This window comes from Tenrec ecaudatus, unplaced genomic scaffold, assembly GCF_050624435.1.
Source record: "Tenrec ecaudatus isolate mTenEca1 unplaced genomic scaffold, mTenEca1.hap1 Scaffold_2465, whole genome shotgun sequence".
In the NCBI taxonomy this organism is placed as follows: Eukaryota; Metazoa; Chordata; class Mammalia; order Afrosoricida; family Tenrecidae; genus Tenrec; species Tenrec ecaudatus.
Genome location: NW_027458646.1, coordinates 1 through 14,897, shown reverse-complemented (window position 1 = coordinate 14,897; position 14,897 = coordinate 1). Strand labels below are relative to the sequence as shown.

Sequence of the window (14,897 nt, the reverse complement as noted above, 5' to 3'; positions counted from 1 at the left end):
TGTGTGTGTGTGAGAGAGAGAGAGAGAGAGAGAGAGAGAGAGAGAGAGAGAGAGAGAGAGAGAGAGAACTGAGAAGGCTGAAAGTGGAGCTTTCCTTCCGTTCTAAAGCCTCGGTGCAAGTGGAAACCTTTATTGAACAACAACGCACGAAGCCACGGTCCTCCATCTAGGGCTGTGCATTTTGGGTGTATGTAGCCCCTCCCTCTGGCCCTCCCCCCTCAAGGATTCTTCACACTTCAATTTACAAAACGTCCAAATGGCCTTACGGGCACTCTCAGGAGCCTCAAATTGTGATCCCTTCAAGGTTATTTGAATTCTGTGAAAAAAGAAGCCGGAAGGCCGGGCTTCCTGACGACATTCTCCAAGGGCAGCCTGGGCACCCTTGAGACTCGAGCAGGTCCATTTTCTGACGGGGAAAATGTCCCCGGTGCAACTTCTGCTGCCTTTCCTTGCCAGAGCAGTGGGGCCCATTTACTAGAAACTCCTTCCTAATAAGTCCCTTGGTCGTTCTGTGTCCTTTGAGAAAAGAAATCTATCGAGATGGTTCTTTAGAATCCTAGAAAAGAGTCACCATCACCATCTGAACTCACCTCCCTGCCTTGAATTAAACCAGCCCTGCACAGGAGTGAACTATTTAACGTGGCTCTTCTGAGTCTCTAACTCCCACCAAGCCATGTTTCCCTACACCTGTGAGTAATTGTGAAAAGATTCCCCGGCATACCTTCCTGCTGGGTGTAAAATAAGCCCCCTGAGACGCTCGTTACCAACGAAGGCCTACAGGGCAGTGCTTCCTTTGGGCCTGAGACCCCTGAGCATTGAGCCTCCTGATCCAGGTGACCCCTACAGCATCAAAGGAGCAGCAGCCGAACCAGGCGCCAAAGCACGGAACAGCGTGACGGACCTAGCAACCCACAGAGCAAGTACACTGTACACGCAGGATGTGCAGGAGGGGGGCCTCTGGGCATTTAATTCAGGGAACTGGGTCTGCTGGCGCATGGAAGTAGAATTGAGTGCCTTTGGGGGGAGGCTTACTGGAGCAGGGTTCCTCTAGGCCAGTGGTTCTCAACCTGTGGGTTGCAACCTCTTTGGGGGTCCAATGACTCTTTCACAGGGTCACCCAATTCTTAACAGTACAAATTAGTTATGAAGTAGCAATGCAAATAATGTTATGGTTGGGGGTCACCACAACGTGAGGGACGGTATTAAAAGGTCACAGCATAAGGAAGGTTGCGGACCACTGCTCTAGACACTTAATTGCCGACCGTGGTACTTACATACTTTCATGTCAACTGGAAGAGATATGGTGCCTCTTTGTGGGTGTAGCCTTCTCAAAAGGAGGACTCTGGGGAACCTCCCCTTGCCCCTACCCCCCTCTCTGGCTTCATCTTCCTGTTGGTTGACCCTGGGCGCTGCCAGGGCCGTGGAAATGCATCCACCGCCATTGGATCCACATGAATCTGCACCCACCGGCCTGTGACACCCCCCCACCCCCTGCATTCTGCATCATTGCATGTGGCTGCGTGAGTCTGAAGAGGGACTAGGGGACCAGTATGGGACTTACAGGCTTGAGTCAGACGGGGCTGGGATGTTTTCCTGTTGCGTAGTCACGTCTTAATGTAAAGCTCTTTCTCAGACAGATATGAGTGTCAGTGGGTTTGTTTCTCTAGCAGGCTTACCCACGGAGCTGGAGCTGAACCCCTTCAGGTTGTGGCTCCCGGTGTGGTGCCCTGGGATGCCTTTGGAGCACTTACTAGCAGACCTGAAAGAACTTCGTAATGTTCCCTGATCAGCAAGTATCCTGAGCATTTCTCACTGACTTTACAACCTGTTAACTTGCTTCCTAAGCCCTTTCATTAGCAGTGTTGTCTGTGGGTTCGCATAGCCATTGAAATGCATATTAAAACTCAGGAGGTTTCATTAGAGAGCACTAATTAAGACAACACAGCTCAGCACATTCTCTAGGTCACTGATTTTATTGGGCCTTGGGCTGTTAACCACAAAGTGTGAAGTTCAACCCCAACAGCCGTTTCTCAGGAGAAAGACGGCCCGTCTACTCCTGTAGAGAGAGAGTCTGGGAAACCCACGGGGCAGTTCCAGCCTGTGAGTCGGCAGGGAGAGGAGGAGACTCAAAGAGTATGACTGAGAGAATGTGTCTGGCGCTATTTATCAGAGACGTGCTTGGACATATTTACTTTGCGTGTTGTTTTAAATATATATTCACTTAAAGGAATAAAGCCCTGTAGGTATGAATTGGGAGCAGGTGGAGTGTCACCTGCTTTCTTGGGGTCCCGCAGGTCCATTCCGAGTCCGAGTAGAACTGACCTGGGGGTCTTCATGGGAGCAGGTGCCCGTGTTTTCTCTACAGTCAGGGGCAGGGGAAGGCCAGGCTTTCACCTCCCGTGAAGAGTCGCCACCTCACCCTCACAGGGGCAGTTCTATCTTGCCCTGCAGGGTCACCACCAGGCGGAATGGATTTCGTGGCATTGAGTGTTTTTTTCTGCTGGTGTTTGAGTGGTGTACTGCTGCTGCCTTTTCCACACCAGAGCAGTGGCACCTTTACTAGAAACTTCTAAGCCCACGGGGGCAGCCGCCGGGCTGTGTTCATCTACCTCCTGGATGGTCTGCCTCGTCTTCGATGACCAAGCGCCCAGAAGAGGAGATTCACTAACCTTCGAGTGCCTCTTCTCAGACTTTCCACTTTGTCTGTGTTCACGCCAGAATCCCTTTCATGACACATGCTTTCAAATTCATTGTTCACTGAGTGTATCGTGACTACTTTTCCTGGGAGCACATTTCTCTGCACAGCATCCCCGCTTGGAGGGGAAGAGAAGGCCACCCCTAAATCCCACATGTTTCCATATTGCTTCTTTAAAAAAAATCATTTTATTGGGGGCTTGTACAATTCTTATCACAATCCATACATCTGTCCATTGTGTCAAGAACATATGTACGTTTGTTGCCATCATCATTCTCAAAACATTTGCCTTCTACTTGAGCCCTTAATATCTGCTGCTCATTTCCCCCTCCCTCCCCACTCCCCCTACCTCATGAACCCTTCATCATTCATAGATTATTATTTTGTTTCAATATTTCCCTTTGTGCTCGGCGTCGGGACTGCAGCTTTCTTTCTTCAATGCGCCGACCCGAGACCTTAGACCTACATCTCGGGGCATGTTCATAGGATGCCTCACCCTGGGTCTTTGAGACGCATGCATCCAGGTGATCCCGAGGCCCCTCGAGGAGCTTCCCAGCTAATCTTGCCGCCTCACGTTGCACTGGCCCAGGGGATGGCCTTGGAAGCCAGAGTTCCGATCGGGCCTTTTTTGGAAGACACCTTGGGTGAACCCCAAGCAGCTCCAAGGGAGAAATACCGGCTCCCCGTTTCTGTGACAATTGCAGACTCAGAAAGCCACATCGGGTGGGTGGCAATGGATCCGCAGGGACTGGATGGCAGTGAGTGAGGCTGACCGGGAGTGCCGTCGGCTGCTCAGTCGCACACACGTTGGACACATGATGGCGTGACCCCTGCGAGTATGGACTGGGAGCCGGGGAGCGAGCTTCACGTGTTCTCGCCATGTTGGCACCTTGTCCTCCAGCAGGAAGGTGGTGGCTTACCCTCCACCCAGGAATGCCCAGGTGCCCGCAAGCAGCACCCCCTTGTCTCCTTGTCATAGTTTTTGTTCCTCTAGCCCTTCCCGGAAGAATTCTGAGTTCTTTAGTCAACACCACGTCACAGTGGCAATTGGGGCGTCCCGGGGTGCGGGGGGAATGAGGGGGTGCTGGCTCAAATTGTGCTCCCTTTCAGTTGAGTCTGGGGAACCCAAGGAACGCTGAACGGGCAAGGCTAGGGCTGAAGGGTCCCAATGACCTTCTCCGAGGAAGGCTCCGGCGGCCCGCGAAGGGTGAGCAGGCACAAGCTGGTGATGGGAAATAACTGCCAATGTCGGTTTCTAAAACCATCACCTCTCTTCCATGAGCCGCTGTGGTCGCCCGGCCAGCCTCTCTCACGGAAACCTCTCGGGATGACCTCGCTGCAATCCCAAGAAACAGTCGTCACAGCCTTCTGAGCTGACCCCTCCCTTGACGGCAGTTTCCATTGATCTTTTTTTTTTTGGTGGTGGTGGGGGGTGCTGGCGGCATAACGGTTACCCATTGGGCTGCCAGCCGCAAGGTCAGTAGTTCAGAACCACCAGCCACCCTGCAGGAGGACGACGAGGCTTGCTACTCCTGGGAAGAGTTGCGGTCTCGAAGCCCACCCAGGGGGCTGTTCCACCCTGTCCCATTGGTCCATCGGGTGGAATGAGTCGGCACTGAGACTGAGACAAGTGTCCTTCTGTATTACGTGCAGCTGTGTGCCGATGGCAGCCAGACGAGAGCACGCTTGTGTGTGACCTGGACCCTGGGAGCTGTGCTTTGGCTGATCTTTGCTGTACCCCAAGGGATGCTACCACAGGCAGGCAGGTTCAGGAGGGGCCGCTGGAGCCCTGGGTGGTCCTCCTGTGCTTCTCAATGGAGGCAGACAGACCCCCAGGCCTCCCTCCCTCCCTCGGAACTGATGCTGCAGGAGGGGGAGATTTGGGGATGGGGGGTTCAAACCCCTGACCGTGTACTGTATCTACATGCTTAACCCTCAGGTCATCAGGGTTCCTGCAGTGCGGCTGGAAACGGACAAGGCCACAAGATGCAGAAAAGATGTTTGCAAGAGCGGCCAACAAGGCTGACCTTTGGTTCGGGTCTTTTAGAGAGTGACTTGTTACCCTGGCCAAATGTGGCAGTGACATCATCTCCTGTCAACTTGAGCAGAGGGGTGGAGTCTAGCCTGTCAATCAGGTCATAGCCAAGGGTGCCTCTTTGTGGGCATGGTCTTTTCCTGAGGTTTCTGGGAACTCCTGTCTTCCTCCCTGGTAGGACACTTTCTACTTGACATTCCTATTGACAAGCACATGGAGCTAAGCTGATGGAGCCAGAGCCCTGGAGCTGGAGGAGCCACGTGGAGTCTCCTTCCAGCACAGACAAACTTCCACCCCCTCTGGATCCACCAGACTTTCCACCCACTGGCCTGTGATCTTCTGCATTTGGCATCATTGCACGTGTTGTGTGCGTCTGAAAGGGAATTTATGGACTGCTACTGGACATATGGGCAATATCGGACTTAGGGACTTGATCTGGATTAGGATATTTCTTCTTTTTTTAAAAAACATTTTATTTAGGGGCTCATACAACTCTTATCGCAATCCATACATACATCAATTGCCCTCATCGTTTTCAAAGCATTTGCTCTCCATTTAAGCCCTCTGCATCAGATCCTCTTTTTTCCCCTCCCTCCCCGCTGCCCCCTCCATGAGCCCTTGATAATTTAAATTATTTTGTCATATCTTGCCCTATCTGGCGTCTCCCTTCACCCCCTTTTCTGTTGTCTGTCCCCCAGGGAGGAGGTCACATGCGGATCCTTGCAATCGGTTCCCTTTCCATCCCACTCTCCTTCTACCCTCCCAGTATCGCCACTCACACCCCTGGTCCTGGATTCCGTGCCTCCAGTTCCTATCTGCACCAGTGTACATCCTCTGCTCTATCCAGAATTCGGGTCATGATAGTTGGGGGGGAAGAAGTATCTAGGAACTAAAGCTGTATTTTTCATAGGTGCTACATCGCACCTGACTGACTCATCTCCTCCCCTAGACCCCTCTGTGAGGGGATCTCCAGCAGCTGACAACTGGGCTTTGGGTCTCCACTCTGCTCTTCCCCCCTCATTCACGATGGTAAGACGTTTTTTGTTCTGATGCTGCCTGATACCTGATCCCTTCGACACCTCGTGATCGCACAGGCTGGTGTGCTTCTTCCCTGTGGGCTTTGTTGATATTTCTTAATATGCGGTTACTCTTTGAAATAAATCTATCTTGCGTGAGTGTCTATGAATTTGTTTCTCTAGTCAACTCAGACTAACGCACCAAATGGCAGCTGTCCGTGCTGTGTGCTTTCTGATGAGGAGGCAGAAAACCAAGTTGGGGTGAGGTGGGGGTAGCGCTTTCCATAGAGAGGGGTCAATTGCTGCCTATACAGGACCCGGGCAGCATAAGCCAAGGCTCACGGGGAGTTGGACGCAGACCTCTGTTCAGTTCGTGAGCGATACTAGGCTGCACAGGGCACACCCATGAGGCGTGTGCGGCATCTCTCGGGTTACACTGAGCCCTGGAGGCGTAGTGGGTCACATGTTGGGTTGTGGACTCAAGGTCAGCAATTCAAAACCACCCGCTGCTCCACAGGAGAGAGATGAGGCTTTCTGCCTCTGTAAAGAGTCAGTCTCATAAACCCTCAGGGGGCAGTTCCACCCTGTCCTCTAGGGGCGGTGAGCTGGCACCCACTTGATGGCAGTGTTAAGACTGTAAAACAGCATAATGAAAATGTGACGTAGTAAGAATAACCAAAGTCACTCATACACACAACACGCATACAACATGTTCAAAAGGGTCATGGGGAGATGGACTTTGCCCCTGCCCACACATGCATGCCCTGCCCGCTCACGGGCGTGAAGGATGCCAAAGGGAGCTTCTAACACTGGCGAAGGCATTACCCTCACCTCAGTGCCGGTTCTGGGTGGAAGATGTTCCCATATCCTAATTTAAAAAGCAGGAAAACCCCCTGATCAGCCGCTGGGTTTCTCTCCTCTGCCATTCACAATGGGCGCACAGAACTTGCATAGTGACCACGTTGAAGGTTAAGGAGTTAACAGGCAGGACACGCTCAGGGTGAGCTGGTCAGTCAGGGCACCTTAAGAGTTCAGGGCTGGTCATAAATGCAAGAAGGGCAGGCCACTTTGTTCCAGGCCCCCCTAGTAAGTGCCCAGAGGTACCTCATTCCACCCGCCAGTCTCCTGCACAAAAGCACCTCCCTGTACCTGCTCCATCAGTTTCCCACCTCCTCACCTAGACCTATGCCCGTAGCTACATGCACCTGGGGAAGTGCCATCGACCTGACCCGTGGTTAGAGTCCAGTGTGTCAGGCGGGCCTGACTGGTGGTCATGGGTCAGCTGCCAGCCTGCTCCGAGAGCCGTGACGAAGGCCAACTCGTATTTCTAGTGGGCCCCACTCCAGATGGACCTAGTGGTGCTCGAGTATCTGCTGGGTAAATGATTATGTTTAGCCTGTCTCAGACGATGACTGACTTACTTGTGGGGAGTAGGGTTGGGGAGATGGTCCCCTAAAGTCAGCAGCCACAGGTGGCGTGCTGTGGGACCGTCAGCTCTGCCTACAGCCCTAGGGCTGTCTCCTTTCCCAGCTCGCTAGCTGCCATCACCAGGTACGGGCTGATCCTCGGTCTGCCCAGCCCGACAGGTCTCTTCAGGTTTCCATCCTGCCTTAAGCCCACCTTTCTGGGGAGACTTTCTCCAGGTCAACACTGGCTTGCATTTCATGAACTGCGCGTGACCTTGTAAATAAAGTGGCTTCTGTGGAGCCCGAGACCCTGTGGGGCAGGTCACATCAGTGGGTCAAACAGCCCTGCCCTGAGGGGGAGAGAGGCTGTCTGCTCCAGTCAAGGACAGCTGCCCTGTGTGCTAGTCTGCCCTGCAGGGCCCCTGGAGTCAGAGCGGAGCCCAGGCAGGGGTCTGGCGGCAGGCTTGGAATGACAGCTTATAGCTGGCTCTCCAGCCAGCCTCCCGTGTGCATTCCTTCTCCCTCAGGAAAAGGCTGCTCTCCTTCAGGGAGCGTGATTGGGGCAGGTGGCCGGCGAGGCCCCGCGTGAAGGAAGTCACTGAGCCATGGGTTTAGAAATGACATCAGAGATGAACTTTATTTTAAAGCTCATAGAAGGCTCCACAACGTAGGGTCACAGGGACCCACAGCCCTCCGCGTGCCCCCGAGTGGGGCCAGGCTTCTGCTCTGCATGCGACTAACACAGTTCACTAGCTTTTTGCTTTTACTCATTGCTTTTTTTTCCTCAACACCACAGCAAAGTCGTCAGCAATTGGCGAGGATTCACTTAGAAAGGCCTTGATGGGGTCAGGAGTAGAACCTAGTGGAGACAGACGTCCACACACACACATGCCGCATGCCACATGGAGCAAGAGAGGCCAGGAAAGTGCCTTGGCAGGGGACCCTGTTCCCCGGCCCCAACACAGCCCCTCCCTCCTGCCTCCCTCTTCCCAGGGACCAAGGCGGGCTTCCGCCTCTGACGGACATGGGGACACTGCAGAGGAACGTAGTAGGAGTGCACAATTCCACAGGAATCTGAGTTACCAAGGCAACTTCCCCTTTAGGATGTGACAGTTTGTTGCTTTTATCCCTTTTTCCACAGAACACACAAAATTTCTAATCACGCTTCAAAAAGGAAATGGTTTTTGTACGCTGTGGGGGCCTAGTCCAGGTCCATGTGCAGGGGGTTCTGGGTGGCAGCGTGGCAGTCACCGTTCTGCTGTGGAGCCTCGGTGCCCATGGTGGCCTTGCCCTGGCCGTCCTGGTCCTCTGTCCCCGCCCGTGGGCCGTTGGGCGTCCGCTCCAGCTTGGGCGATTCGACTTTTGGCTTGGGCTGTGTCACGACGGGCTCGCAGGTGGAGGTCAGCTCCTACGAGGACATGCAACACCCGTCATTGGACTCCAAGACCCGTCTTGCACGTCCCAGCCACGGAGGACCCACCTCTCACCACTACACAAAGCCTACTCAGGAGCCACCACAGGGACTTACGTTCCCACATTCGTCCTCACTGGATCCTCTCAAGGAGGAACGACCCCCGCAACGCCCCCACCAAGAGCCTCCAGACGACAGGACCAGCCAGCGTCCAGAGCTGGCTACAAGCACACAGCCACTGGCACCCAAGGCCCACGGTCCTTCTGTCCCCAAGCTGTACCTCACTGTCACTGCAGAGGGCAACAGACATGGGCTCTTCTTCCCAGCATCCTCCTTCCCAGAGGAGACACCCACCCAGCCCCTTCTACTCACCCGCTCTGACCACCACCTTCCCACGAATGGGCTAGGCCTCTGCAGCAAACCCCGAGAGCAGGCCAGGACAGGCGCTGGACAGAGACCTCATGGGACGGCGACAGCAGGCTCCGTCATAAGCCCCGTGAGACGGTGACACGCACCTTGATTTTTGCTCTGATGTCCTGCACAAGCACAGCGGGGTCCTGGTCAGGCCTCCTCCTGGCCTGGGCGTTCATGGCGTTGTTCATCCACTCCCTCACCTCGCTCACCGACTTCTCCACCTTGCTCATCTCAGACTCGTCGATGTGGTTGTACTTCTCCTCCTGAGGGAAAGGACAGGTCACCCTGCAGAAGGGATGGCGCGACAGCCCCACCTGGCGTGCCACCCAAGAGCCAGGCCAGCTTCCAGCCAACCAACCGACCTGGTTTCTGAAGTCGGCCATGATCTTGGCGTAGTGCTGCAGCCTCTGCCCCAGCTCCGCAAATGCTCGGGGACGGTCTTCTGCTTCTTGAAACCGGAGTTTCACTGGTGAGCCGATTCTCTAAAAAACAACGCGACAGCTGACTGGCTGTCCCCGTCCCATGAAACGTCCGCAGTGAGGAGCCTGGGGGTGCAGGTGGGCTAAGTGCCACGCAGGTGGTCAGCTGCACCGTGAAAGGCCTGGCAGCCTGTTCCCGTAAAGGGGCAGCCTCGCACCCCTGCCTGCAGGGCAGTGCTCCGTCACACGAGTCAGACAGGGGTGCAAACAGGCTCATGAGTGTGAGGGCTCATGGATCATGTTGCCCCCCACCACCACCAAAATGTGTCAGCCTTACAAAACTTCACGACCAAGACTGTGTGGCTGGCCTCCGTTGTGAGTGGTTACAAGTTTGCTCCACGCTGTGGTAGCTCTAAGCATCAGCCGACGTGAGCGAGAGGGGGGCACCTGGAGTCACCACCCCGACTGACTCCCACCTTCCGTCTTGTGAGTGAGCAATGCAAGGGTCAAGGCCAGCCAGTGCTGGGGACCTCTAGATCCAGGGAAGACCGATGACCCCGAGACAGGGCGGGCGCTGAAGGTGGACGTGCAGCCTTCTGCACTGTGAGGGACCACGATGCCAGTGTCCCCAGAGGACGCCGGGGACAAGTGCTCACCATCAGCTCGGCCAACTTGTCCACGTAGGCCTGCCTGCACTGGTCCTCGCCTTCCTCGTACAGCCACTCCTCCGTCTCCGAGAGGACTCTCAGGAAGCTCTGGTGGTCCTAGGGCAGCAGGTACGACAAGGGCGGGCGGTCACTTCACATGGGTGCACAATCCCCTACCTGCCCCGGGGGCTGTTCCTTCAGTCCCCACGGAGGTTCCTGGTCACCTCGTCTGTGGCAGGGCACGAGCGTTAGCTGCCGTCTCTTCCTGATAGGCCCTCAGAGAAGAGCACGCAGAGGAAGGGGTTGTGCTGACTGACGGTTGGGCAGGTGCCTGGCTCAGGCTAGACGGCGGGAAGGTAGCTGCTCTGTACTCCTGCACCAGCGAGGGCGGGGTCTTTTCCAAGTGGTTTCTACTAGTCGGCCGCCCTGTCTTCACTTGAGGTGGGCGGTCCTCACTTGGCTCACCTTGAGGTCTCCCAGGCCTCCCCTAACACTAGCTTGATGCCTTTGATTTCCTCGGCAGGAATTACAGAAACCGTTTAGATCTACATCCTACCATGCAGGCTGAGTTTATATGTTCCAATTCATTTTCTTCTACGCCTTTGCATCTAGAAATTCTCGGTGTGGCAGAACTATCTGCACAGATACCTGCCAGTGTGACGTGAAGGTAAACGAGTACTAACCCGTACACAGGTCTCATTCAGCAAAGCCTCCCCTCGGTGATACACAGAAACACAGTCACGAAGTCCTCGGAACGGAAGCGTCATATGGACAAAACATGCAGCGAGCTGGTCAGAGTGACGGACCCGAGAAGCCCTTAGGGAAGTCTAACCCGGAATCTCCCATCTGGTATGATGTTAAACATTCTAACTTTTATGTAAACATATAGTATCACATAATTTTGTTTGTAAGTTAATAGTATATAATTATGTTGTTTTCTAAAGAAAACACATTCTGTTTCCATGTCAATTCAACACGTGTCCCTAAGAGATGAGTGTGTAAGAAATGCCCGTGAAGTGAGCGTCAAGCACGTGATCCATCTAAAACCTGTCGTTTCGCAGGTGGGAGTGTCCCTGCTGGGCTGGAAGATGTCTGTCAGAATTGTCCCCGCCCACACGTACTACCCTGTCTGACTGTACCTAACAAGCCCCAGACTGCCGCCACTGAGGCTGAGATGGACTTGTCCGCAGCCCCTGGGAAGGCCCAGGCCCAAAGCCCAAACGCACCTGCTCGGAGAGGAACTTCTCGTAGGGCCCGCCCAGCTTGTCCCGGAGCTCATACACGCACTCCTCCACGGCGTTCTTGGCATCGCTCCTCTCCTTCTCCAGCTTGTCCTGCATGATCATCTTACCCTGCCGGCAAGCGGACAGACACGCCACTAGGCTCCAACTCTTCACTCTCGAGGGTTGGCTAACCAGTATCACACACACAAGCAAAACCGGAACACCAACAGCCCTGATCAACACTTCAGACATCAGGGGGGCTAATGAATACTTCACAGAGAACCTACAGAGGTGCCTCTTCATTTTAACAGACACATTGATGATGTGTTTAGACAACACACCAAAAATGAATGGTTGTCCCACTTCATACTAAGGGGAAGAAAAATCAGCCTGTTCTTTAGATCTGACTTGTGGCCTGCACGTGGTCTACACTGCCTCCCACTGGGTAAACTGCAGGTCCATCCAGGCCAGTCACACTACTCAGCCACCACAAGGCAGAGAGCTAAGTTCATTGCCAGGTGTTCCTAAACACGTCCGTGTCTCAGTCCACAGAGACCACATCTCATTCTCCCGCATGCTGGCTCTGCCCCACTCCTGGTGGCGCACCACAGGTCTGGGTCCTGCAGCAGCACAGGATGCTTCTCCACAGCCAGCCGCACAGGGGCTCCCCAAAGTTCCTGGGGAAAATACCACCCTCTGCCAATTCCATTCCCCCGCAGTGTGCTGACGCGTCCTGTGTTGTGCCCCATTTCTTCACCAGAACTTGGGCCACCGGTTTCATCCCAAATAGAATGGTCTAAGGCACAAAGCCCTTTCTTTCATCAAGATGCACGCACATCAGCTACCAAAATTGCTCGAGTTAAACCGGAAAGGGGCCTGATTCAGGCCCCCTAGTCTGCTCCCTCCTGGAAACACCCCTGTCCCCATGTGGCAGGCAAGGCTGCCCACGGCACACTCACCTCTGTCTCAATGTACATGTTCAGAAGGTCTCTCCCCAGCTGCCACACCAGGCTGGCCTCCACAGGCAGCTCCACATTCATCACCTTGATTTTGGGCTTTTTGGCCTCTGGAGGCTGGTCAGCCTTCTTCTCATTCACCTTTGGGGTGGGAGGACAAAAAGGCAAGAGGGTTCTCAAATATTCCTCGAAGGAAACAAAGCAGAAACTACCGCCCTCACATGCTTATGACGACTTAGGTAAGACTCACACGGTGAAGTCCCCCAAGCATCATTGAATTCTGACCGGGGCTGCAGTGACCATCGAACATGCCGCCCCTCCTGCAGGAGCCCTGCTGCTCCACTGAGGAGAGGTTCTCCTGGCTGCACCCAAGGCCTCTCTCTCCCAGGGCTTTCCTTCCCGAACCCAGAGCACAGGCCGACCGATGGTCGCTTCCAGTTACTCACATCCTTTAGGGGTGAAGCTGGCATCTGCCAGTCACCTCAAACTGACTCTGACAGACAATGGAGATGCCAGGATCGCCCCACACAACATCCCTCCACCCCAGCACAGGCCTGCCGGAGCTCCACGCTGCTCAGCACCCTTAAAACCATCTGGGGACTTGGAGATGCTCGCCCAGGGACATGCCTCTCCTGATTCCTACCGCTGCCTCGAAGATAACATCCCTAAGGGAAGAGAGATGGCACACGGCTTAGCAGACAACCAAGGCCAGTGCTCCGTGGCGAACATCTTACACAGGGAGCATGTGCGTGCGAGAAGACATCTCCTGTGACTCCCACCTTCCCATGGACGTCCCTCTCTGGAGGTTCTGACTCACAGAAGACCAGGAAGGCAACTGAGCCTGAGCTGCAAACTGAGGCATGACCTGCATCACACTTACAGGGACGTCCAGTGGGGAGACCTTGTTTCTTATGACACAAACTCCACAGGCACTGGATCACTGCTGGGCAATTGTACACACTTGGTTTCTAATCAAAGGCGAGTGATTCCAATGTAGCATCTGCTCCTTGGTTGAGAGATGAGGCTGACGGGCTCAGGAACCCCAGGGAGTTCTCTGGGGCCCTACAGGCTTGCTATCGGCGAGAGTCTACTCAATGGCCAAGAGCTGGACTGAAAATCAATTTAAAGAGCCCCTGGTGCTCAGCTGCCAATCTGAAGGCTAGCGGTTTGAGGCCAGCAGCTAGCTGCTCCATGGGAGAAAGTGAGGCAGCCTGGCCGCGTGGGCGGTTCTACTCAGGGCTCCGGGAGCTCTGAGAGTCAATTGACTCAGCAACCCCGGCTGTTAGGAGACAACAGGAGGCTGGAAAAGGGTGCACGGCTTGCCCAGGGGTACAAAGAGAGGGAGCTGGAGCGCAGGTCCCGATAAGTCAATAGTCAGTCAGTCAGTGACAGCTGAGTCACGCCAACAGAGATCTTCCTTCACAGCTCCCCGTTCCGGTGCAGGACGTGCGCACGCGAAAGACACACATGACCCAGAGGACACCCATGCCTGAAGCAGCACAGGCTGGACAACGTGACGGGCATGACTAGTGTGTGTGGCACTCCAACCAACACGGTGCCTGGGTGGTACAGTGTGACTGGGTGCGCCCAGAGGACAGCAACTCCAGCCACTAGGAAAGTCACCAGCCCCGGCGCCCGCCCCGACGGGAGATGCACAGCTCTTACTGGGACCTCCAGGGCCCCAGGCCAGTTATAAGGCGGGAGGGCAGGCAGGTTTACCTGGGGGAAAGGTACTCCAACCCCCAGTGAACAATTCTGCAACGCGTCTGAAGGCAAAGAGCCCGTCGACGTGCCAAGGAAAGTACGGGTAGGTCCCTAGCAGACACAGCATCGTCATGCGCTTGCAGGGCACCAGGTGTCCTGTGACCTCGAGCCATCCTCCCTGAACATCTACTGAGCATGTGTCTCGTTGGCAAGGCCTGATGGGAAGCCACCCACATGCCATGGGACACACCCAAGACTTGTCAGGTGACCGCCACTCTTGTCTGGTGGCTACTTCTTCTGCCTCACAGCCCAGCGCCAGCAGGTAGACAGGGGCCCTGAGTACCAGCCCCGGGGGCCCCGCCCCCCTGGCCAGGGTTGAGCAGCAGAGGACCATGGAAGGCAAGGTGGCACTGGCTCCGACAGGAGCGATCCCGGGCGCAATGCTGTCAATGGAACGTGCTAGAAGAGTCACTCACTTTGTCGGCCTCGGGGGGTTTGTTTCCTTCTGAGGGAGGCTCAGGTGGAGGGGGAGGCGGGGAGGTATGGTGGCCATCGCTTTGTACCTGGGGCTCTGTCCCAGCGTCACTGCTCTCAGGCTGGACATTGTTCTGAAATGAAAGCCCAGGCACAAAGGATGTAGAAAGCAGTGATTGGCTCGGTCCCCGAGTCGGGGGCGCCAGAGACGGGCGCTCAGTCCTACTGCTGGAGAAAAGGGTACCGGGTCGGGTCAGAGCAAGCCAGCACCCACACTGGAGCAGGCTTCCGAACCACTCTCCACCTGTAAGAAAGTCTTTGAACAACAGCGTTAGGTCACACGCAGGCAGGTGGTTGGTGTGCTGAGCACACATTGGACAGACAGGTCTCCCTGGAGCACAGCTCACTACTGGCCAGGCCTCCTTCCCAGGAACAAGCTGACCTACTCATTTCACCAGTAGCCACCACACAGTTCCAACATCACTAAGCCTCAGTTC

The 14,897-nt window shown here is 55.0% G+C and overlaps 1 protein-coding gene across 1 annotated transcript; it reads right to left on the bottom strand.

The window, feature by feature from the left end:
- Positions 1 to 7,762: 7,762 nt before the first annotated feature.
- On the bottom strand, positions 7,763 to 14,789 carry LOC142436377 (heat shock protein 105 kDa-like). The gene is made up of 7 exons (XM_075540068.1): positions 14,403 to 14,789; positions 12,226 to 12,363; positions 11,270 to 11,395; positions 10,053 to 10,160; positions 9,340 to 9,459; positions 9,079 to 9,240; positions 7,763 to 8,560 (listed from the first exon to the last, which is right to left on the bottom strand). Exons 1-7 carry the CDS (start codon positions 14,772 to 14,774, stop codon positions 8,354 to 8,356), a joined length of 1,233 nt encoding a protein of 410 aa, XP_075396183.1. The 5' UTR covers positions 14,775 to 14,789; the 3' UTR covers positions 7,763 to 8,353.
- Between the last annotated feature and the right edge of the window lie 108 nt (positions 14,790 to 14,897).

Coding starts and splice junctions, on each gene's coding strand:
- LOC142436377 (XM_075540068.1), bottom strand. CDS start 14,774: ATGTGTGCTCAGCACACCAACCACCTGCCTGCGTGTGACCTAACGCTG. Junction 12,364..14,402: donor AACCCCCCGAGGCCGACAAA/GTGAGTGACTCT, acceptor CCCACCCCAAAG/GTGAATGAGAAGAAGGCTGA. Junction 10,161..11,269: donor AGAAGTTCCTCTCCGAGCAG/GTGCGTTTGGGC, acceptor CTGCTGCCCTAG/GACCACCAGAGCTTCCTGAG.